This window comes from Triticum urartu, chromosome 4A, assembly GCF_056163025.1.
Source record: "Triticum urartu cultivar PI428250 chromosome 4A, HENAU_Tu73, whole genome shotgun sequence".
Classification (NCBI taxonomy): domain Eukaryota; kingdom Viridiplantae; phylum Streptophyta; class Magnoliopsida; order Poales; family Poaceae; genus Triticum; species Triticum urartu.
The window spans coordinates 546,459,030-546,484,243 of NC_141876.1; the positions used below are offsets into that span (position 1 = coordinate 546,459,030).

The 25,214-nt window shown below is 47.1% G+C and overlaps 3 protein-coding genes and 1 pseudogene across 4 annotated transcripts; 3 read left to right on the plus strand and 1 right to left on the minus strand.

The window, feature by feature from the left end:
* Positions 1–80: 80 nt before the first annotated feature.
* LOC147976524 (uncharacterized) lies at positions 81–925 on the plus strand. Its single transcript, XM_087518843.1, has 2 exons — positions 81–354; positions 452–925. Exons 1-2 carry the CDS (start codon positions 214–216, stop codon positions 638–640), a joined length of 330 nt encoding a protein of 109 aa, XP_087374969.1. The 5' UTR covers positions 81–213; the 3' UTR covers positions 641–925.
* A 138-nt stretch (positions 926–1,063) lies between these two features.
* Positions 1,064–5,809, plus strand: LOC125552650 (uncharacterized). 2 transcript variants are annotated; one of them, XM_048716282.2, is made up of 5 exons: positions 1,064–4,696; positions 4,854–5,030; positions 5,141–5,235; positions 5,348–5,550; positions 5,680–5,809. In XM_048716282.2, exons 1-5 carry the CDS (start codon positions 4,367–4,369, stop codon positions 5,760–5,762), a joined length of 888 nt encoding a protein of 295 aa, XP_048572239.2. In that variant the 5' UTR covers positions 1,064–4,366; the 3' UTR covers positions 5,763–5,809. The 2 variants fall into 2 exon arrangements, with proteins under 2 accessions (XP_048572239.2, XP_048572238.2); XM_048716281.2 differs by having other exon boundaries at positions 5,348–5,768.
* Positions 5,747–10,707, minus strand: LOC125552649 (AMP-dependent synthetase and ligase family protein). Its single transcript, XM_048716280.2, has 6 exons — positions 9,487–10,707; positions 8,239–8,431; positions 7,672–7,814; positions 6,551–6,618; positions 6,311–6,413; positions 5,747–6,107 (listed from the first exon to the last, which is right to left on the minus strand). Exons 1-6 carry the CDS (start codon positions 10,510–10,512, stop codon positions 5,991–5,993), a joined length of 1,650 nt encoding a protein of 549 aa, XP_048572237.2. The 5' UTR covers positions 10,513–10,707; the 3' UTR covers positions 5,747–5,990.
* Positions 10,708–12,268: 1,561 nt separating this feature from the next.
* Positions 12,269–12,818, plus strand: LOC147976525 (uncharacterized; annotated as a pseudogene).
* Positions 12,819–25,214: the final 12,396 nt, after the last annotated feature.

The window sequence follows — 25,214 nt, forward strand, 5'->3', positions numbered from 1 at the left end:
CGCGTTAGCAGCCCGAGTGTACCGCTCGCAGCGGGCGCCACATAGCAGCTCCCCCTCTACGCCCCCCTAAAGAAGGCCTCTAGAAACCAATCCGTCTCCCCCAAATTCTCCATTCGAAAAAGCCAACGCCGTTATCGTCCTTCCTCCGCAATCCGCCGCAGAGAACATCGGAACCCTCAGGAAGCTTCTAGAAGCCGCCCGCGCGGAGCCCCCATGGAGAAGGAGAAGCAGAAGCAGGGGGCCGACGGCGCCCTCCTCCTCGCTCTGCGCTGCTCCAGGGCGTCTCTCGTCCTCTCCTCCCTCCGCCAGCCACCCCCCTCGACGGCGACGACCCGCCGGACCTCATCCTCCGTGGTAACCCGGAACGCCGCGCCTCCTCCGCTTCCCCGTGGCATGCGCGACGCTTAGCTCCGACGCGTCTGTCTTACCGTCGCGCTTTCTCTCGTCGCAGGAGTTCGACCTCCGGAACGCGCGCCTCCTCGACGCCGAGCTCGCGGCGGCGCGGCGCGCGGCTGCCAGAAGCGCGCGGACATCCGCCGCTGAGATTCTCTTCGTCGTTGCTCTGGCCCCCCTCCTCATCCTCTTCGTCGCGCTTCTAGCGGCGGCGCTGGCGGAGGCTGCCGCGGAAGGGGTGGCTTGACCCGCTTGCCGACGACGTCATGAGATGATGCGGCGACTGAACCCAAACCCTCCGTGTTAATTCCCCCCTTCCGGGCTCCGTAAGTTGACTCTGTTTCTCTTCAGCTGAGAAAGGAAGCTGGTATCTCGATTGTGGTACGGGCCTGTTTGGTGTTTTCGGTCTGTACGGTAGGTGTTCGACCAAATGCATGTTCCTTCGTAGTTGTGTGCACAGAGTAAGGCTAAGGTTGTGGTGATAATTAAGAGATCAGACGAAATCATAGCGTGATGAATGGTGCCTGTCTCATTGAGTTGCATTGTTCTACTGTTTTCTGATCGAATTATGCTGATGGAATGGTAGATGCAGGGATATGCCTTGCAGTGTTGCTGCTTGTGTGCCATGATCCATAGATTGTGAAAAGGGCACTGGCGATGAAATTTCACGATGGGTGTTATGTTGCTAGTCTATGATTATTCTTTCAAGTGAAAAGTAAATGTGTTTGAGCTTAGTCAATTGTTCATTGCATTTAGGCAGCATCCTCATCAGGATCATGCATTGCTTTATTTCTCCTTTGTATGAGTAAGGGTGGCCCATGCATTTGCGCTGCTAGACTTTTCACGTGTTTTACTTTGAGAAGCTGATAGAAAGGTAGACATGTAAAATTATAGATAAACTTGTGGTCGAAATGTATGAAACTCATTTGGCATTGTTTTTTAATGAACTGCTTGCCCCCTGCAAGTTGCTTATGTATTTAACTGTGAAAACTCTCTAGTCAAGTGTTTATATAGTTTAGCCATGTACGCTAATGTATTATCCGTGTATGTTGGCTTAGAATTGCTAAAGCCTTTCTCACTAAGGCTGAATTTGATACTGGTGTAAATTATCATAATCTGGTGTTTTCAACAAGCATTTGTCTACTTACCGTATGAATAAGCCACTGTCCTGCTTTCGAGGCTATTTATTTAGTTATAATATACAAGGTCAACACAATGTAATGTAGCAACACTAAACCGAGCCTAAGGTGATGGATGAATGTTTTCAGAAGTAGGGTTTTTGTTGTCTTCAATGTACTAGTTTGTTTATTTATTATGTTATGCAACATTGGATGATGTTTAAAATGTAATATCATGAATTTCTTACTGTTGATGCTTTGCATCAACCAACCAACCTTGCTTCTTATTACCGTACGCATATACATGTTGATTAATAATTCAGGGTTTTAGACACTTGTGCCACTGCGTGTGCTAGCATCACTTACTGAAGGTCAGAAAATTTTGTTGTTGCCACTCTAGCTCTTGTCCGTTTTCCCTATACCACTCTTAAATTTGACATTCCACCGTTGCCACTCTAGCTTTTAACAATGCTTCACAATCTGCCACTCTGTATAGTCAATGCTCCGTTTTGACCAAACGGAGTAGGGAAAAGACCATCTTGCACTCAGTTTTTTGTTTTTCTTTTGCCACCAGTTTTCGCCAATTTTGATCTTGCCATTGGAGCAACTTCTGAATGATTTTATTAGTGCTAATTCAGTCTCAGATTTTGGCATGGCCTATTCAAAAATCTGACATCACACATAATTATACTATTTTTCCTTTTGTATGGTTGCAACTTAACTTGATGCTGTATTTTTTTTTAATATGCAGTATGCAATATGCATAGCCTGGTGAAAGAAATACCCTTATGAAACCGTGATACTCGAAACTGGGCGAAGGCCGATCAATTTTTTCCATCATGAGGAACATTTGCGTCATCTTATTGAATTCTTCTGTGCTCCTAAATTTCTGTCAGGACAAAAAGGATAGCACAAATTAACCGGGTGTTTTAGAAAAACCATTGTCTTGGTTTCACGGCGCACATCCAGTTGCTGCAACCTGAGCCAACTATACGTTTCCCAGCTATCCAAGACAGCAGTGTGGTATCCGCTCAAGCACACTATCAAAGATCCAAAACTGCTCTCTAATGGCCACGGAACACAGCAGCACATATTAATTGCACGTACTAAAGGCTCTGCTTCCGATTACTTGTGGTAGCACCTGGATATGTCATACAGTATATCCTAAGATCGGCTAAAGTAACAAGAAAATTTTCTAGAGTGATGCTATACATAATACCACAAGTTTTTTTTCACCAATAGCAACGGTCAGGTTTCATCGGATAGGACGATGGTGCCCCTCTTCAAACACTAAGAATACCCGAGGTCCGGTTCCGCGGATCTCTCTTTCTCCCACTATCGCATTCCTAATTTGGATTGGCATCTTTTTTTTTCTCCCTGATGAGGTGGTGCGAGAAATTTCAGATGTACTAATTTCTAGAAGCATTTGTTCTGATACTTTTACATGGGATCTTCTGTTCACTCTGACGAGCTTCGGGCGAAACCAATTCCCAAGGTGTGACGGGCGGTGTCGCGAGTTTGCAGGGATGAGAACCATGAAAAGCAAGATCTTGAATAAGAAAACAGAAACCGAGGAAGATGAAACGGACACTAACATCAGACAACTCTCAAATGGATTTGGTTGTCTATGATGAGCAAGTAGAAGCAACTTGCTTACTCACCTAGGGTCGGTCCAGCTCCCCCTACTACTCCTACTTATCCTTCTCACTTGCCAAACCATAGCTCTAATTGAGTCAAATTCCACAATTTCAAAGAACAGTATGCGTTTCCCCCCCTCCATTTTTCACCATGAATGTTCTCTCAATCCCTCCCTACTCCTTTCTTTCCCGAGCACAGGCTTACCCAACTCATGAGGACCTGTCTATTCAATAAAGGATGGAATCAATGTGAGCCTTAGGGTCCAAAAATATTCCATTGGTGTCGGCTATTAGCGCCCCACCAGAAAATTAATAAGAATATAAATCCAGTATCCCGAAAGGAAGGTTATGTCCAAACTCATTTTTTATTCGATAACCCAGCCGTACATGAAAGAGGGTACTGGTTGACGATGGCGGCGGTGTTCCCTTGATGAATCCATTGTCTTAGTTGCTCGTGGTGTCCGCGGTTTAGAATGGGGATGTTGAACGTTGTGTTTGGTATGGGGCGTTTCTTAGGACGTGGGCATTCGGGGCGCAATATGCAACATCGTCGACGATTCTTCCATGACTTCTTTCCTGGGCGTGGTCAGGTCCTACAACCCACTTGCCGACTCCTCTAGACGTTAAGAGTGTACATTGATCCGCTCGGTTTTGGAGTCGTGGTTGTGTGGTGGAGGTGACCTGCATTGGCCTGGACACGGTCTAGGTGAAGAAGCTAGCTTCAAGTCTTAGAGCTCAAGATCAGTTCGGTTGGTGATCGCCACGACCAGACGAGCTTACCAACCTCCAGCTCTTCGTCCGATCGAGTTTAGCTTCACAGGACGCGGAGAAAATATCAGGTGATACAAGAGTTTAGGTGCTACCATGATACGGGTTTTCGTGAGCCATTGGATCAGAGATCTAAGGGTGGCAGCCATCCTTTTGGACTTGCACGTAAATATCAGATTCTGAAAGCTTCACAGGACGTGTCGTCCCGTCACACGGTACCTATATATACCCCGGCCCCACTAAAGTGCAGCCGCACCAACCGCAATCCCAATTCGCAACGGCCCCAACAGACACACGCACGGGCGCGCGCGCGGCCGGCAGCACGGCAAGTCGGCGACTCGTGCGCCCGCCGGACACCGGCCGCGCTACAAACGCGTCGTACGTCTACGCCCGCGTGCCGACGCAGGCTTCCGCTTTTCTCCCCTCCCCCCGCCCGCTCCTCCTCCCCCCATGCGCGGGCGCCGCACCGCCCCCCGGCGGCCAGACGAGATGACGGACTCCACCGACTCGCCGTCGGAGCACGCCGGCGGCACGAACGGCGACGGAGCAGGCGGGCTGTGCCAGTACCAGCACGGCGGCCCGGCCAGGGCGCCGCGGCTGGGGCTCGAGATCCGGGAGCCCTTCCTGCGTCTGATCACGTCCATGCGAGCCGCGCTCGACCCCGCCCCCGACGACGGAGGCGCCGGCCCAGAGGAGGAGGGGGCGCCAGCGGGGAAGAATCAGGGCCAGCGACGGCTGACGCGGGTGGGACTGCGGGCGCTCCAAATCGGCGACAGCAAGGTTCATACTACTTCCTACTCATTACTCAACTATACTCCGGCTGCACACCGATAGAATCGCATGCTCTTGGTTTCTTTGCGTTCCTTTCTTTCTTGGCTATCTTGTTTTGTTGATTGTTACTACCTTCTATGTACTCGCTCATGGCCATATCTTCTAGATCGATCGAACGGACGAGGCCGACATAGCGGCCAAGTTCCAGTACAAGAAGCCCAAGAAGATCGTGCTCCAGCTGCACCGGGCCGACGCCTTGGTCAAGATCGACATCCTCTGGTCCAACATCCTGGCCATGTCGGCGCGCTTCGACGACGCGAGATTCGACACGCTCAGGATCCAGGTATGATGCAATGATGCACTCTGCAACAGGAGTCCGTCTCTGCTCTCCCTTTCAAACAGAGAGGATCATCATGATCATGGTGATGTGACTAACAATGTTCGTGCGTGCAGGTCAAATGCGCGTCCGAGCGGTTCAGTGCTACACAACCTCCAGCAGCAAGCAGAATGCATCTCCGATGGCAGCGCTGCGGCGATGTTATTCCAAGGTAAGCCATGGTTGATCTTGATTTCTCCATCTTAGGTTTCGATCTCTAGCTAGAAGGTGACTGACTGGCTGCTACCAACGCTTCACCTGAACCATTGTTGTTCAATCTCCAGGACCTTTTTGCTCTGGTTTGACAAGGGGACGCTGGAGAGGGGCTACGGCAAGATGATGTACGCCGACCCTTCGCTGCTTCTACTGCCGCCGCCACCTCCGGGACAAGGAGAGGAGGAGGAGGAGGAAGAAGCCCCGTCCCCGCCATTCCTCGGAGGCGCGACGCCGAGCACGGTGATGATGATGACAGGCTCGGCAAACACAGGTAAACGGCTAAAATTCTGGTCATTCTCCAAGACTCCCAAGTGGTCGGAGACTGCCTCGCCGCAGTTTTGCTCCTGCCCTTCTTCAGCTGAACCTGAACACAACGCACGGTTTTTTCTACGTTTTGCAGGGGCCGCCGATCCCGCGGCGTATCATGAGTACTGGGGCACCCAGTTCCAGGACTCGGCACATATCCGTTCCTTGTACAGATAGCCGTTATTCATTGATATTCATGTTCTTCATTCGTTGTATAGATGTCATGCACGGTACATTCGAACAATGGTCTTGTCACATACAATCTTTTGTACAATGTTGAGATTGACATTTATGTTGCGCCATATAAACGAAAACGATGCCCCGGCAAAAGGAATTTTTAAGCCTCGGCATCGCCCAATGGTAGTAGATTTTTGGAAATGTAGCACGATCTCGAAGCGGATTTTCCTACAACTTGGACGATCTGACCTGGGCAATGAGCTCTCTTCTCAAGATCTTGCCTGCGGCTGACTTTGGCACGCTCTCCACGAAGGTGACCCGCCTCAGTCTTTTGTAGTGCGTGACCTGAAATGTAGATCAGAGTTAAAGCTGGATTAGAATGCAGTTGTGAAAGAACAAAAAAAAACATTGCTTGTTCAAGTGTGTATTTTCATCCTAGTGATGGTGACTCGTCCACAAGTTCTGCTGCTATTTGAGTTTTGGAATTTATAAGGTAGAGGTACTCTGATCTGATGTCGCGATTTAGCAAGGTTTGAAGTCAGCCTCACCTGCTTGGCGATAAATTTCTGGACGTCCACTTCGGTTAATGAACTGGCAGGTGACCTCACCACATAGGCAATAGGAACTTCCCCAGCTTCATCATCAGGGAACCTTGGAAACAAGCAGAGCTCCCAGTCAATCAAGAGATAAGAAACAGAAGACAAAAGAAGTCCAAACCAAGAAGGCTGCAAGAATTATTTTATACTCAAAAGCCGCTAGAATCACTTAACATTTAGGAGGCAACTTACGGGATAACGACGGCATCCAGAATCTCTGGATGAGAAAGAAGTAATCCTTCAAGCTCAGCAGGTGCAATCTACCAGTTAAACAAACAAAAGATCAGAGGGGTTTATGTACAGAGGACAAAGTATGACGTATGTTCGAGCAAGAAAAAAAGCGCAAAAGGACGGGTTTCCATCATGATTCTTAGATTGGATACGAGCAAAGCAAGGCTTCTATTCAGACAGTAAACAAGAACCCAACTGCTTAAGTTAACATGAATTGGCTTTTGGTAAGATGATAATAATAATAATAAAGGCTTTTAGTGAACTTTAAGCTCGGTAGGCGAAGAAGAAGGATTTCCAAAAAATAAATAAATGGGAGGCTAAGATTTGCAACACAAATAGTGTTAAGGTATATGATGAATAATGTCACACATTACTCCTCCCATTGGATCAGGTGTGGTGTTATCCTATCTAGAGGTACGAATATCAAAGTTTATTAGCCTGCTATAGTGTCTCTAGAGCTTTTAGAGAACCCTCCCGCTAAAGCTATGCACTTTTAGCGTTAAATTGAAAATGATGTTAATAGCTCGCTTTTTCCCGCTATAGCAGTAAATTTGGAGTCATTTAGCGCCACTGCAGCCAGAGGAGGGACGTAAGTGAGTTCCACAAAGCCATCCATCTACCCAATTGTTTTCTGATATATATGATACATTGATGCAAAACTTAGTTATTATTGAATTAGGATGCTTGATCAATGCCTGTTTTTTTATGCCTGAACATGTGTATGCCAAATATATGTGACAAAAATTTCATGATTTAAGACAAACGACAAGCTTCGCTGCAGCTCTGTTTTAGCGTTTCATAGCTTCTGTCAGACCCGCCACTAAATGGCATAGCCCGCTATTTTTAAACTTTGAGGAATATGCTTGTGGTGAACTCTGGATAACTCCGATATGTCATTCATTCGACAATATTACACACACCCTATCAGTGTAATGGTTGGCTACATATGAAACAAACATAAGGAGAAGCAAGGGCCCTGCAGAGGCTTGCTAGAACTGTCCTTGAGAAAGCGCTCTCCGTTCACAAGTCGAAGACTCTAGCAACCATTAGAAAACTAAATAATACTTTGCAAAAAAAATTACCTGGAAACCTTTGTACTTAATCAGCTCTTTTAGTCTATCAACGACAAAAAGCTGGCCTTCATCATCAAAGTATCCAAGATCACCAGTATGCAACCATCCTTGCTTGATTGTAAAATCAGTGGCCTCCACATTGTTGAAATACCCTACAAATAATCAACTCATATAAGGAGAATTTCTGGCCTTCTAATCCCTTCAGGACAGGATACATGGAAATTTAGTTGATTTCTTGCCAGTAAAAAATATTATATAGAAATAAAATAGTACTGGATGCCTGATAGTCACTAGGGTTTCCAATTAAGAAAAAATCACTAGCCTTGATAAACCATGCAATGTTAATAATGCGTGAAAGAAATGGTAATATCAATTTTTACCACATTTTGTAACACAACGACATTACCAATGGCTACAATTCCAATCTAGTAATAACTAATATCATTTACATTGAGCTTGGTAAGTATGTAATGTTTGATCAAGCAAAATATGTATGTTCTATGGAATAATGGCTTGTTTGGTATCAAAAGGCAGGGAAGAAGAACAAAAACCTAACGCACATGTTCGAATTTTTACCTTCCATTATTTGTGGTCCCCGGATACAGATTTCTCCTAGTTGACTTGGTGGTAGATGTTTTTGCGTCTCTACGTCAACCACTTTTGCTTCAACTCCAACGACAAGTGTTCCAGTTGACCCGAACTGACGAGCTTGTCCCTTTTCTGGGTATTCAAGCGATATGATCCCACACGTCTCAGTCATACCATAGCCCTGCGAACCATAAAATCACAACGCGCAATACAACTTGAGATATGAAATACTTAAGCCTGTTTACAGGTATCAATCAGGTATCACCATGAGAGAATAAAGCCATATTACTACATATAAGGAGGGCCGTGTAGCAAACCGCTGAACCATAGCAGCATAGTTTCGAAATTGCCTACAGAATTTGCTAGCATGAGATTCTACGCAGTTATCTGAAAATAAACATCTTCCTGTAGATTTGTAGATAGATAGATAGGTATATTACATAATGCATGATACGAAAGGCAAACAACTGTGATCAGGTACTTTCTACGTTCACAAATATAAGATTTTTTGAATATTTCAAAATGAATTACATACAAACTGAAATGAGTAAACAAACACACTAAAATGTGTTTGTATACATCTGATTCAGAGAAAAGTTAGAACATCTTATATTTGTGAATGGAGGGAGTATCTGATAAAAGTAATACTAGTTTAGATAAATAAATAAACAAAAATATAGTATTATATCTATAGAATAACGTGATTCGGAAGGTAAGAGTGGTACTGACGTGTAAGTGATACAGGAATAGTTGACTTTGTCATTTCGCTCTAAAAACACATAGTTGACTTTGGGCATCACTGTTGCAACAGTACAGAATTGTTACAAATCAACGAACAGTAATCTGAGACAAAAAAAAGCTGTAACACGATAAGGGGATTTTGATGCCGATACTTGTTCAATGCAGTTTTCTGTATTCTGTAGATTCGATTCATTATGCACTGTATGGTGCATTACTTCACAAAATATTGGAATCCACCGTCAAAATCAAGCATAGGAAATCTAGCTGTTTGCATACTGCTGTGTACTCGCAAGCTCTAATCACCATAAAAAGGAGGGAATCATGTCAGCAGAAACCCTGTCTTAATCACCTGATTAGATAGCCTTTCTAAGGAAGCGACAAGAGCAGAGAGATTGAGTCCCCACAAAAGCACAACAAAAAGACTACTCTCTGTCACTACAACAGCAGATGAAAAGTGCAGAGCAGCTGGCTGGCTGATTGGTTAGGTTTGGTTACCTGAACGATCTCGGCGTCGGGGAAGTTCCTGGCCACCGCCTCCATGACGTCCCTGCCGAGCGGCGCGGCGCCGGAGCCGATGAACCTGAGCGAGCTGAGGTCGTGCTTGCCGGCCCGCCCGTGTTTGGCCAGCGCGATCATCACCGGCGGCACGCAGAAGACGTGCGTCACCCGGTGCTGCTGCACGGCCCTCATCACGGAGTCCATGGCGAACCCCGACATGACCACCACGGCGTTGCCCCGCTGCAGCTGCGCGAAGGTGAGGACGGAGAGGCCGAAGATGTGGAACATGGGCAGGAAGCAGAGGAACACGTTGGGCGGCTCCCCGCGCTCGTCCTGGTCCGACGTCACCATCGTCGCCGCCGCGATGAAGTTGCGGTGCGTCAGGACCACGCCCTTGCTCTCCCCCGTCGTGCCGGAGGAGTAGAGCAGCCCCGCCGTGTCGCCCTGCTTCGTCGGCGGGCGGCGGTAGGCCGACTCGTCCGCGCCGGACACGAGGTCGGAGTAGAGCGTCACTGTCACGTCGGCCGTCGCCGGAGGGGCGGCGTCGTCGAGGAGGATGACGGGCAGGCGGAGGGCGGCGACCTTGGGAAGCAGCTCGGCCACGGTGACGACGAGCTTGGCGCGGGCGTCGGACGCCTGCTTGGCGATCTCCCGCGGGGTGTAGAGCGGGTTGGCGGTGCTGGCGACGGCGCCGGCGGCGGTGACCGCGAAGAAGCAGACCGGGTAGAGGACGCAGTTGGGCGCGAGGAGGAGCACGGCGTCGCCGGGGCGGACGCCCGCGCGGGAGGCGAGCGCGACGGCCGTCGTCAGCACCGCGGAGCGGAGGCCGGCGAAGGTGAGCGCGCGGCCCGTGGCGGCGTCGATCAGCGCGGGCGCGTCCGGGCACGCGTCGGCGCGGCGCAGGAGGAGGTCGGCGACGGAGAGGCCCGGGTCGGACGGGATGCGCGCCGGCGGGCGCAGCGAGCGGTACACGCCGTCCGCGCCGTACCCGGCCGCCGGCGCCGCCGCGGTTGTCGTCGCCATCTCGGGGTTGGGGTTGGACTCCTTGCCTGGCGTGTGCGATCGCGGCCGCGAAAGATTTGGCCGCGGCGTCGAGTCCAAATCCGGGCCGCTGGGATGGGATGTGATGATGGGCGAGGCGTGGAGAGGAGCGCTGTGGCGAGCTTTGCTCCGCGGAGTCCTGACGCTATCGCGTTTGCTGTACTCTTGTCCTGCTGCGTGCTCTCTACTTATTTGTCTCTGTGGTACGCGTGATTTGATCGATCTGATTTGGGCACGCTCCGTTGACAATCACACATGCAAGGCTATCATTTTTTTTAGGCAATACATGCAAGACTATCTGTGTCAGCATATTCTCTCTTTGTAGTTCAAGGAATAATTCATGTCTGAATAGAGAAAATGGAGTGTGGGCTGGGTGCCTATTTCATGCGAATATATGTTGTGTTGGGCTCACAAATAGCTGGATTGGGCCTTTAAACTAGTAGTAAAAACTAATTTTGCAAAGCTGGAGGGGGGCTTAAGCCTGTTAAAGCCCCCCTAGTAGATTCGCCACTGCATATGCACATACACTCATCCCTATGAGCATCTTCCTCTCGTCCCACTAAAAGTGCATCGTCAGAAATCTTGAAATAAATTTAGGAATAATGCGAGTATAAGGATTTGAATCCTGGTGGGCTGGGAATACCGCTGTCCCTCTAACTATCCAACCACAGATTGGTTTGCAATAGATTAGCAAATTGATAATACTATTAATAAATCATGAAATACATTTTCATATGATATATGTTTGATATTGTAGATATAAAACAGTTTTCTCAGTAAATTTCACATAAAATGTGAACCTTGACTTTCATGAAAATCACTATGCACATTATTATGGGGCAGAGAGAGTACCATGTTAATAAAGGATCAAAGATATGTTTCAGAATTGTGTCAATATAAAAAAATCATTTCCTTTGAACTCAAGGAGTATTAACATATTTTTACGTTAAAATAAGGACATTCTTGTTTTTTTTTCTTTTGATAGAACAGTCTGTGTGGAGATGACATTCAGCTTTACCTCATGCTCTATCTGTGCAGTTTATCTCCATTTGTCATCTGAGTTTTGAACATGACAATTTCCTCCATCAAGTGTCTTCGATCTAGAGGTTTCAATGCTACTGGTTTGCGTCTCGGGTCGGTGGTGGCCATGACTAATGCAGGAGAGCTCGGCGTTGGTTGATCTTTTTCTCTAGCTACTAAGATGTTTCAGCTTGCCAGGTTATCTCTTGCCTACTCATGGATTCATCATACAGTTTTAAAGGCTAACCTATTTGGGTAGGGTTAATTATTCTTTTGCTCTCAGTGGTGTCCATGTACTCAGTTTTGCCCTCAGATGCAAATTGTGCTCAGTTTTGCCCTCAGATGCAAATTGTGCTCAGTTTTACCCCTAGTCCGTGCGCACCGACTCGTTCCGTGAACTCTGCCGTCTCCGTCAGGTCAACCTTTTGACTCGGCCCTTACAAGTGGGACCAGGCGACAGAAACGGCCAATTTTATTCAGACCGTTGCACGTGTGGCTTGTGGGACCCAGCAGAGAGCCGTTGAGCAGAGAGCTGTTGGCGGGTGTGCTATATAAGCGGGCGACAGCGGTGGTGACCACGGCGACAGAGAGCACGACAGTAACCACGGCGAGAGAGACAGAGAGCACGGCAGCGGGAAGCTAGTTGTGGAGGGCGCGGCGGTGGGAAGCTAGCAGTGGAGGGCGCGGCGGCGTTGAGATCCCTTCGGCTCCGAGCTCCATGTCTTCCTCAAGCTCCCGCGCCACCTTGCGGATGCAGAGCCGGGCGCGTGTGGACATGCATGTCTTCGTCTGTCCGCGGTGCCGGGCGGGCGTTGATCGGAGGGTTTCTCAGACACCGAGGAACCAGAATCGTCCGTTCTACGTGTGCAGCGAGAATGGGGTAAGAATCAGGGCAATTGCACCATTTTCTTGGTCGGGATCTTTGAGCAATGGGTTGATCTGTTTGGTGTTCATGCAGGTGACATGCTTCTTTTCTTTGGGTCAATGCTCTGGCCAAGACTCTGATGAATGAACTGCAAGAAGAGTATGAAGAATGGTTGCGCATGCTGCCACGAACAGCAGTGGCCGCACCACGAGCTCCGGAAGAAGGGATGGAGGGCGAAGCACGCACTGACAGAGAGCTAGCTGTTGAGCTTAGGATGTTGAAGAAGAAGGTTAGGAAGCTTGAAGATCAAGCACTACCAATACCCATTTGCAAATACTTTTGGACATTTGTAGGTATGGTAATCGCACTGGTTGTAATGTTGAAAATGTATGGAAAGGCATGAATTATGGAGGAATTTGTAATCTTGAGATTGTTTGAGAAATCCACCTAGTTTAAATGTTGGTTAAAGTTGTTTAAATGTTGAAACGAAAAGAGAAGAAGTGACCAACATTTAAATATGTTGGAAAAAAAGTGAAGAAATTAGGAATTCAGAAACTTTTGATCAATGAAATGCAGCTCTCTGCTCTACCTTTCTGTCCAAAAAAAAAGGTTGCTCTTGGGCCAAATTCAGAGCGTAGAGCCAAGTGCAGGTAGACTAATGGGCCAACTGCATCCAATTAGGCCCATTCAGGGGTTCTCTTGTGTATTTTTCTGTTCTCTATTCTGATTTAATTTAGGCAGTAAATCATAATGCTGGAACTTTTTGTGGAAGCTAATTGAATTATTTCAGAGCCAAACAATTAAGGTTAGAATTTTTTTTCAATTAATCCAATTCAAATACGCCGTGATTTAAATCAAAGACCAAAATGTCATGGAAAATGTGCCTCAGCTCTAGTAGAGGTTTACACCAGGTGCCAAAATAAATGAACAATTTTTAAGGGCATTACATTGAGAAAAACATAATTTGTCTAAAAAAATGAAGGGTGAAAAATGCACAAAAAATTGGTGCGGCTGGGGACTCGAACCCAGGACCGCGTGGGTTTATGGTGTTTAGGGCTATGCTGGTAACCGCTAGGACAAATGGCAAGACTTTGACATGGATAGGGAAGGAAGGTATACATAGTGAGATTGTGATTTTTTTTAAAAAAAAATAGTGAGACCGTGAATGTTTGCACACGCGTGAGAGTGGTTTTCCATTGTTTTGCACTTAAATTTTGGAGGGTTGGAAGGTTGAAAATGTATGTTGCACTACCACATGATTTTGGTCAGAGTGGCACCTGGTTTAGGGTTAGAGTGGCACTTGGTTTAGGATTTAAAGGGAATAAATTTGCATGTTAGTTCATGACTTTTTGTTTGAATGAAACAGAGGGCTTCTCACCCCCTCCGATTTTCATTAATGAAAACCACAAGTTCTCGAACTTCATGACTTGTTTAGGGAAGAAATGATATGTTTGGGCACGGACATTTTTTAACAAATATAATAAACCCTAATAACTTAGATAAGATGGAACACACCATACCATTGCAATAACTATGATAAGTTCACAGACAGTTCACAGACACATGACGAAACATGACACGACACGACACGACATAGAAAAGCAACAAAATAAAAAACAAAACATGACGAGCTTGACTCCGGTCTTGAACATCTTCATCTTGACCTTCTTCTTCCACCTTGGCCGCACGCGCCCCTTCAACACCGTCTTCATCTTCACACCTCCTCCTCCTCGTCGTAGGGAAGGGAGTGCATCTGGCCTGAAGCGGGGAAGATGCGCTCGTAGTTGGTGTAGATGTTGTAGACGGTGAAGAAGATGGCCTCGCAGCCGCACCAAAAGACTTGGCCGAGGAGCTCGCGCGCGTCAAACAGGTTGGTGAAGGTGACCGTGAGCAGTAGGAGGATGCCGCCGCGGTCACGAACCTCGTTGAGGGTGAACATCCTCGGCGAGCCCCGTGGGAGGTGGGCATAGCCGGCTCTGAGGAAGGCGTGGGTGAGTTCGACGGAACCCCTCCACCTTGAAATAGCCCACACACGGAGCTCCCTCTCCACGAGCACGCCCGGTGGGTAGCGCAACTCCGGCACGACAGGCGGACGGTTGAAGGACGGCCCGTTGAACTGCATCTTCACTTGGTCTCGCTTGGGGAGGGCTCGACCGCTTGGGTGTTTGAAGTTGGAGAGGATCGGATCTGGCTTGTGGGTGGGAGAGGAAGAGAGGCACCCCATTTATAGGCCTGTGCGTGGGAGAGGAAGAGAGAAAGGATGAGAACGGTGCGTGTGTGAATCCGAACGCGTGTGTGTATCCGTTACGTTTTGCACACTTAAATTTTTGCACAAAACGATGCATGGGGCGCGTGCATGCATCTGAATCACTGCATAGCTCTTTGACCGGGCGGTGCATGTGAATCGCTGCCCTGAACCACTGCACTGAACCACCTAGCTCGCCTCGCTAGCCTAGCTCACCTAGCGCGCCTCGCTCGCCTCGCTCGCATGCATGCACGTCGCCGCCTCCCGCGCATGCAAACCCACGTCGCCGCCTCCATGCATGCAAGGCCTGGAAAGGCTGAGACGGGCTATTTACTGCGGTCTCAGGCCCAGAGCACGAGACGGCCCAACGGTCCATCCAACGCGCCCGGTATTTGTTAAAAAAACAATGGGTCTCCCAGCCAATCAGATTGCATCTCGCGGATCGCCCCCTCCTCCCCGCAGATTCCTTCTAGAAGGGTTAGATCGACGGCCCTTGATCGCCGCTAGGGTTAGATGAACGGTCCTTGTTCAGCGCTAGGGTTAGCGGGGTTTGGGAGGGGTTTGGAGCAGTCAAAGCTATGTTTGACCAGATTTCAAATGAGCATAATAAATTAAATAAAAATCAGAAAAATAAAAAACCTGCGCACATAGTCTTCTTATGTCATATACTAACGATTTAAGTTGATAAACAAGCTTTATATATATTTAAATGATAAGTTCATGTGTATTGTATGATATCTCGAGTATCTCAAACTCTCTTGTATGAAGTGGAGAGAAGTGTTTTGGGGAAATGAACATAAAAATTTTTAAAAACTAACCACAGCTTCATTTTGGAGTGACTAAGAAGGATCCAGGCTTAGTTTTTTATTTTGATGTTTTACACTTGTTTAAATCTTGGTTAAAGTTAAGTTTAACCAGAATTCAAATGAGCAAAACAAATTTAAAAAAAATCAAAAAATGGAAAAACCAGCGCACATAGTCTGTACATATAGAATATATGTGTAGGAAAGTTATTTGGCTGATTTAGACAAGGTTGAAATATCTTTTGCTTAGAAATGAGGCCGTTTACCTTACCTTTGGACCCCTCTTTTTAGCACACTTTTCATGAAAATTTCAAAAAGCTCACCACAACTTCATTTTGAATTGACTAAGAAGTATCCGGGCTTAGTTTTTCATTTTGATGTTTTAGACTTGTTTAAATCTTGGTCAAAATTAGGTTTGACCAAAATTTAAATGAGCAAAACAAAATTCAAAAAAATCAAAAAAGGAAAAACCATGTGCTCATTCAAACATCATCCAACAGATATTTAAACATCATGTCAAACATACTTCTAACATAGGTCCATCATCATCCAACAGAAATACAACATGTCAAGTGATAAATGTTTCATAATACAACATCATCCTTTATTATTCATAATGTTTCATAATTATTCATAGATAACGTTGGGGCTTCTGTCTGTTCCTTGAGCTTCTTGCCATTACTTTGCTCCTCGTGCACCTTGTGCTCATTGTTTCTTCTCTTCTTTTCTTGGTTGTCGGTACGTTGCGCGTTTTCTTCAAACCTATCATAGAGCTGTGCAAAACATAAACGATAATGAGATCATGTCAAGTGATAGATGTACAGTAGTATTTGACCCTTGCAAGATTTACATACCTAGCAGAACTCACAACAACAGAAGGTTGGTCACCATTTGGAGCCTCACTTGGATCATCATTTGGAGCCTCACTTGGATCACCATGATCACCATTTAGAGCCTCATTTGGATCACCATTTGGAGCCTCACTTGAATCATTATTTGGAGGATATTTTGGATCATCGTCAAAATCATGCGGTTGTTGACCATCATCATTTGGAACCTCGTCAAAATCCTCATCTGATGCAACCGGTTGTTGACCATCATTTTCATCATCTGTTGAGGCAACCGGCTGCTGACCAACATTTTCATCGAAGCCTTCATCGATACTCTCTCCGAATGCTGGATCTACTGTGTTATCACAATACTTACCAAAATGACCAGACCCACCACACCTTGTGCACTTACGCTTCCTCGCTCCAAGTCCAGCTCCTTCGCTGCAAGGTCTGATTCGACTCTTTCTTGGTCTACCTGCTGCTCTCTTCAGAATTGGAGCGCAAAGCTTGAATCCAGGGTCCAACATGTCCCATTGTTGTTTTCCCTCCATAGCAGGCAAGGCATAAGCATATGTGGCTTTGAACCTTGCAACAGAGTAGTAATCATGCACATACTGATGTATGTTCCCTGCTGGACCTGGGAGAGAAGTGATGAAAAACAAGGCATGAATGCATGGCAACCCAGTTATCTGCCATTGCCTACAACTGCAAGTTCTAGCTTCTAAATCCACTGGATATCTCCATTCCCTCTTCTCTTTATCCAAATATGATATCTCTGCTGTGGTACCCGAGCAAAGCGTCATGTTCATTTCCAAGCCTGTTGTCTTATGCTTCAGTTCATTCATCACGGCAGGGATGATAATGTGGCCCATGAATTTTGCCTCGGCTATTCCTGCACGATAATGAAATTTCTGCATGTATTCTATCCTTATCCTGACAAGCAAATCCACCACATAATGACCCTTTAGTTTCCGGATCGTTGAGTTGAAAGACTCTGCTGGATTATTGTGCACATAGTCAACTTTGCTCACTTCACTGAATTGGCTTCTGGCCCATAACTTGGAGTGGTGTGTTTCCAAGTATTCTTTCACTTTGGGATTCATGTATAACTGCCTCAAGTGGTAGTTGTGCTTCTTCACACTGCATGTCAAAGATGTTGGCCATAAATTGTCGGTATACACTTTTCCTTTGAATTTCTTCATGAAATTTGCAGCAAGGTGACGCATGCATTCCCTATGCTCTACTCTAGGGAACACATTATCCACGGCCACTTCTAAACCTTTGCAGTCATCTATATGAATGACCAACCCATTGGGATGTGCAATAGCCCGACGAAGATTATGCAAAAATCAAGTCCAGCTCTCCACAGACTCTGTCTCCAGCACACCATAGGCAACTGGAAATACAAAACTATGTGCATCAACTGCACAAGCTGCTACTAACTGTCCTTTAAACCTCCCTGTGAGAAAAGTGGCATCAATAGCCAAATAAGGCCTGCAGCCTGCCAAAAAACCCCGGCGACAAGCCTCAAAGCAGACAAAAACCCTCCTAAAGCATTCCTTGATCTTTTTCACTCCCCTGAATGCGTACTCCACGGTGTGGTGATCAATATCTACAATACTACCTGGGCTTGTCCTCTCCACTTCACCTTTGAATGAATACAACAATTGAATACTTTCCTGCCAGTTACCATAAATAGAATCCATAGCATGTTGTTTACCATTGAACAACCTCATGTATGGTAAATCTATCTTGAACTTATCTTTGATGTTCTTCTGCAATTTCTTTGGACCCACTTGCTGGTTTTCTTTCACCCATTTATTTACTTCTTCTGCCACCCATCTTGACTTGGCTCTACTAATTGTATACTTCCTAAGGGTTGATTCCTGGCATGTGTGCTTAAAAGGGTTCACTTTGACCTGAACATTAGTGCTATTCCGCATTTTAGATGCAAGCAGCCTCCATGGACAACCTTCAGTCGGACAGTGCACTCTGTAACGTACTTGATCACTCTTGTCAACTTTGAAAGTACGTTCTACCTTGATGCAGTATGTCACAAGTGCATTTCTACACTCATTCATGGATGCAAAAACTGTACCTTCTTCCATATGAGGGTTCAAAGGGTCACATTCAACAGCTGCAAGGTCTTCGTCCTCACCCATCGCGTCATCATCCACATGGACTGCATTGTGAGCCTCATCTTGATTTTCAGTCCGAGGTGCCCGTCGTAAATTTTGAATAACATCAGAATATAGCTTCTCTTCATCAACCCCAGAATTGTAGCCATCAGGCTCCACTTCAAGGGGGACCCTACTGCTGTTGCCCACACTTGTCGAGCCACCACGTTGCCGTGCACCAACTGAACTGTTCTGGCTAGAGATGCCATTACGACGACTTGGTTCTCCCCGAGATGTTGCACCCGCCATCCTAGGTCCAAATGCCTGCTCAAGCACATCAACTTGCAGCCTCACATGAAAATTATCTTTCTCTTTATGCCTAACAAACATGGTAGCTAGCTCTTCATCATTACTAACTGTCACCCAATTCTTTTCCCCATCATAGTATTTGTATACCACTTCATCAAGCAAACCCCAAGGATATTGGCTACAAATTATCTTCCCAAATTGTCTGAAACTCCAATTACTAGCCATTGGCAACCGATAATCAAAACCTCCTTGGTATTTCTTCTTATCCTTTGCATCAAACATGTACCGGTCCCTTCTAATGTGCACCATGAAAGCAAACCGCAACTCTATCCTAACCGGCGAAAAACAGAGACGCAATCAGCACACTAATTGGGCAAACCTACTCGAATCGAGTGTTCAAGTGCACAACTAAGCTCAATCTAAACAAGAGGCGAGACTTACCCCTCGGGAACCCAGTCGTGGATGCGGCGGATCTCCGGCCCGATGCCTGCCTCGCCAAATACTCCGGGGTCGCCGCTACTCACCATTTCGCCCTAGGGTTCTTCCTCCTAGTTTAAATAGCTCCACCAGCCCCCCACCTTTGAGCGCTCCGACCGGGCGCACGGAAGGAGGCCGCGCCGCGGATCGAGCAGGTGGCGGGCGCCCCACCCGTGGCGTCGCAGGAAGGTGGTGGGCGTCACAGGTAGCCGTGGAGCATAGGCGCAGGGAGGTAGCGGCGGAGCAGGCCGTGCAGCTGGTGGCGGGGCAGGTGTTGGCCGCGGCGCAGGTGGCGGCGGCGGCGGCGCAGGACAGCCGACCGGGCGGATGGGTTGCCAATGATTTGAGGATTTAGTTGCACGGGCCTACATGTCAGCTCCGGACCTACGTCCACGCGGTCCCACGTGTAAGCTCCGGACCCACAACCACTAACGCCGGCGGACGGAATGGACTCAAATATGGCCGTTTGGCCTCGTCATAGTTGTTGTGCTCGGACTAGGGGCAAAACTGATGATAATTCGCATCCGAGGACAAAAGTGAGCACATGGACACCACTTAGGGCAAAAGGATAATTAACCCATTTGGGTATCTTCACTGCTATACTTATTTTGAACTTCTGAAGCATTTCGTCGCCAACTATGCCCTTTCTCGGGGTGGCAAATGTTCCTTGCAGATGTCCCAATAACAATAATCGTTGTTGTCGTGTTGAAAGGAAAATCATAGTTCGGTTCCATATGTTGGTTTCACTCTCCACGTCTCTTACCGACCTGACTGTGATTTCCTTTCGTCTTTTTGATCTTTGATGTTAACGAGTTGTACATTTTTTTTTAACCTTCTGGTTGAGGAAGTAGTCACAGCCCAAAAGCTACCAGACACAGCTCTACGTAAATTGAGCCAAAGGTGCATGAGAGAGGGAGACAGTGTGTAGTCTGGATGCTCGGAATGATCACATATGGCATAGGAGGTGTCGCTCGACCCCTGTCAGCACTTGAGAATACGGTCGCTGGAGGGGAGCCAGCCTCTAATAAGTTGCCAAACAAAAACCTTGGTGTTTAAGGTTGAGCATACAAAATAAAGGTCCCTGATCGTAACCTTTTCTTATGTTATTCTTGATGCAAACGAGTTGAAATTGCGGAGTCTTGCCACACATTGGTTTAACGACAGATATGATGGGGGCAACAGTTGTGCTTCGGTAATTTCCTCAAAAAATAATAATAATTGTGCTTCTGTAAGCAAAGGTGCATGAGAAGAAAATGTGGTCCACGTACTCCGAATGACCGCGTAGGGCATACAAATGTTGGTCAACCTTTAACAAGTTTTCAGAAAAATCATTGATGTTTTAAGGTCGAGCAAAAAATAAGAGACTCAGGTTGTCCTTTTTTGTAATTCCTGATGTAAAAGGAGTCGCAGACCAAAAAATCTCGCACACATATTTAGATAAAATTGATCCTGCCACAAAAAAGATAAATTGACGCAAGGTGGAACAAGATGTGGTATACATCTTCGTCTTCACGGGGCATATGAACTACTGCCCGACACTTGTCGCTTGAACTAAAGAGAGAAAAAATATCACTTCCTCTAATTCATATTAATTGTCGCAGTTTTAGTACAACTTCATACAGATCGGAGGGAGTACTATGTTTTATAGTTGAGCATAAATATACTCTGAAAAACAGAGTTGAATATAAATAAATAAAAAGATCCGGGTTAGTTCTACTAGCAGCAGTCTTGTGTCCTTCCTTCCTCCGCCACCAGCACCGCCGCCGGTCCGCCCCATCTCCAATGGCCTTTGGCCCATGGAGGTGTGGAGGATCTCAGCCCCTCGCTGGCGGGAGGGACCCCGTTCTTATTTTTGTTAGGTTCAACGTCTTGGTTAGGGATGTGTATCCGTGGCGATGTCCCTCAGTAAGAATGATGTCTTCCGCATCATATCCCCGTTTCAATGGTGCGAATAGTGTCGTCAGGGGATGTGTGGAGGTGTATCTCCATCGGAACTCGCGGGATTCGATCGGTGCTGGTCTTCAGTGGATCTATTTGGATCCAGTTTTTGTTCGTCTTCGTTCGTGTGGTTACAGGTTTAATCTTTCCGATCTACAACTCTCTTCATCGGCGATGGTTGCTGCTTTGGTGTGCTGGTCCTTTGGGGCCTTAGCACGACGACTTCCCGACTGTCTACTACAGCAAGGTTTGCGCAGCTCCGGTGAGGGAGGGGCGATGACGACGGCGCGCCTTCAACTTGCTTCAGTGTTTATAGTCATCGCTAGATGATTCATGGACTTGATTGTAATTTTAATACTTCTAGTGTTCTCTGTACTACCATGATTGATAAATAAATTGAAAGGTTCTCTTACAAAAAAATATTAATAAATAAATGAAAGGAGCATGAGTAACATGTTGATGTTGACTTGCAATTCTTTTCTATGTTAAATCCTTTTTTCTTATCAGCAAGGCATGTGATGACACCACCAGCTTCTTTGATTTATGTAGCACAACCACCCTTTTATTTAGAAAAGGGGATGACTGTCAATCTCTGCATCTGAATGATGCATGTAATCATTTTTATTAATTATTCATAAAAATCTTATAAAAAAATACATTAGTACGTCTGAAGTTATCATCTTCACAATATCTGTCGCTACTCCTATCTAACTGATGAAGGGGTGCCGATAGTCCGAGTTGAATACCAAACAAACCTCACATCAAAGCCTAACATCTAAAACCTGATTGCCCCAACCAAGCCACACTACCGAGTCTGGGGCGCACACCAGTTTGGTGCCCTTTCAGAGGCCGCCGCCGCCTTCCATCGATCCATATTCAGAGCAGATACTGACGCATCAATTGCCAGCCCTGCGGTCGACGCCACCACGGAGCTAGACAACGCCATCACCCTACGCGCGCCCATCATCACACATCCGCCCCCGAGACCTTGCTGCACCACGCCGCGGAGACTCCATGTCGTCGATGCATGACATGAAACGCCACTCCACCGCTAAAACCGTCCGCTGGTCCCTCAATCAAATGCACACCTCCAAGAATGACGCCCCAAGGAGGATACGGCACAAGAGTGCCGCCATCATACGATCAACTGATTAAGGGTTTCCCCCGGAGGTAGTGAGATGAGTTGGGAGCTTCACCTCGATGATGCCTTCAAGAAGCAAACAACGCAAGGACGTCGCCATCACCGGCTCCGGCCACCGGCCTAAGACCAGGTTTTCACCCGGATCTATCTCAAGAAATCCAACCGACAACCCGTGCACCATCCTGACCGCCTTCAAAGCCCCGGATCTAGCTGCCTAGATCCAGCAACCACCCACAATAGCATTGCCACCATGGAAGCCCTAGCACACCGGCCATTGTTTTGTGAGAGCCACCACTGGAGCCTGAGAGGAGGGCCGCCGCCCCACCTCGCCAAACCGTGAGAGCCGCCGAGAGGGATCCCGCGCGCTTCTCACCGTCTCTGATCCGAACTAATCCGGAGCCACAGCCACCAGATCGCCTGTGCAGATCCGCCTTGGACAGGGACAACACCATGCCATGTTGTCGCGGGCGGCCGAGCTTCACCTGTCGCCTCCTTCCAGGACCGCCGCCCCGGGATCCAGGCCGACCGCCGCCGCTGCCACCGGCCATGTTCCATCGGCACCGAATCGCCGAGCCATTGGCCACCACAACCATGGCCGTCGTGACCATGCAGATGCACCCAACGACCCGCACCACCCGAACTTTCACGTCGACCCGCCGCCTCCGCCCACCACCACGCTGTCACCGGAGGCGAGCTGCCGCGACCCGGATCAGGGAGAGGCGCCTCAACGCCGATGGGTGACCTGCCTCACCCGATCTAGACGCGCGCGGGGAGGGGGGGGGGGGTTGGTGGGTCGTCCGCCGCCCCTGTCGGCCAGTCGGGGCTTCGCTCGGTAGCTTCCTCCAGCATTGACGGAGGGGAGGACACGGTGGAGATGACCTGAGAGCGCGGTTGAGGATCTCCTCCCGGAGCCGCCCTAGCAGGGGGCGACGCGGGGGACGCGAGTGAGATCAGCATAGCCACCCTTGCATTGTCGGTATGCCTAGGGAACAGCGCAGCTTTCCTCATTGCCCTTTCGGCATGGACAATCTGAAAAGCACCGCAATGCGTGTGTTTTCGAGAACACCCATCCATCTCACTCTAGCATCTCTGATCAGATCAAGGAAGACGCGTGCCTGGACCAAGGCGGGCGTCAAAGGGCTAGGCATGATTATACTACATCCTAACCTCATGTAAGTATGTAACTAAGGGTTGAGCAACCCATCTCTCTGATCATAGCCGTGCATTCTCCCTGGGTACACAGTTTAAGAATTGCACCTTTATACTTTCTAACCCATTATTAATGAAACGATACGCAACATGCGTATTCGTGAAGAAAATAAAATAAGCTTCTAATTTTTTGGAATGATGTAACTACTACTATTTTAAATTATAATAAAACTAACTATGATGGATTTTCTCAAAATGACTAAAGTTACAAAAAAAATGTAGGAAAATCTTTCAATCTATTCATCAAACATCATAGCGGTATAAAGAATACGAGAAGTGACAAAAACTACATCCATGTGCGTAGACCACCTAGCGAAATTAAAAGTACATAGATGGACAATTACTTGTAGGAAAAAATCTGGAGGCTAAAATATGTGTATTTTAGGAACGAGAACCATTTGGTATTTGCATATTAGCATGCGGGCTCTATATCTATCACTATCACTCACTATCGCTAAAAACATGTGGGAGTTTGTAGCCAAACAACAACAACAACAACAACAACAACATGTGGCGTTCAATCAGTACGATTTTTTTAATAGGATCATGTGGATCCATGCACGTGGCTGGCATGGGGGCGCGTCGATCGCTGGCGTGTCGCTGCGTCGACGGGCAAAAGGCAACAGGCAATAGGATGTGTACGTACCTAGCTGAATGCAACCGCTTTGTCCTGGTTTTCCGACGGCGAGGAACGCATGGGGAAGTCGTCTGATGATCGATATTCGAGAGAGACGAATCGTCTATCTGTCTGTCCACGGAGACGTGTGGCGGTTACGCGGGGACGACGATCACATCCTCTCCTCGTGTGGAACTCTGGATCATGTCAGAGACGCCTACGCTTTGACTTTGAGCGCACACACCGCCCTCCGCGCTCCGCTCCGTTCACAACCTCCCACGTTGGCTGACTTTCTGTGTCTATAATCCCCCCCGCTCAGCCTAGATCGTGCTTCGTGTTCATCCATCTTGGATCGACCGAATTCTCTAACTTATTCTGAATAGAATGTATGTACAGTTCATATATGATTTGTATTAAAATATTCAAAGCGCATTATAACAAGTACTCCTCCGTTACTAAGGCGCTTGTTGAAATCTCTAGTGGTATTAAAATGGATACCACTGTCCGTTTCTAAGGGATACACCGTCCGAAAATACTTGTCATCAAAATGGATAAAAAAAGATATACTATTTCCAAACAAAGGAAGTATATAGGTTGAAAAACTACAACAGGTATGACTCCACCGGTCGACTCTTAAAATGTTTACAACCTCAACACCGACTTTTTTCGACCAGACCACTGATATGATCATTGCTCTGAGAACCACTTCACCACCGTGAGCATGAACGACGAGGAAGCTTCCCTTGGCAGTCTAGGGATGCAAGCGGCGTCCTGTATACCCCGCAAAACCATCAAATTAGTTCACTTCTGGCCGAAAGATTAACACTGAATTAGTTCTACGCTCTAGCCCGCAAACCCGCCCGCTCTGCATCCAACGCTTTACGTACTTATCATCTCGCTGTTAGTATTTGCCATTGCTTCATATGCGTATATGCCTTTTTTATTTATTTTTTGGCACAAGATTGCATATATAGAGTGTTTTTTTTGCGAGAGCATATATATAGTTCTTCTCCTACACGTTGAGTTTTACTGGCACACTTGTCATGGTGTTAAATTTTTTTAGAGGGGTGTCATGGTGTTGAACTGTTGATGAACTTTTTTTCTTGATAGGGGT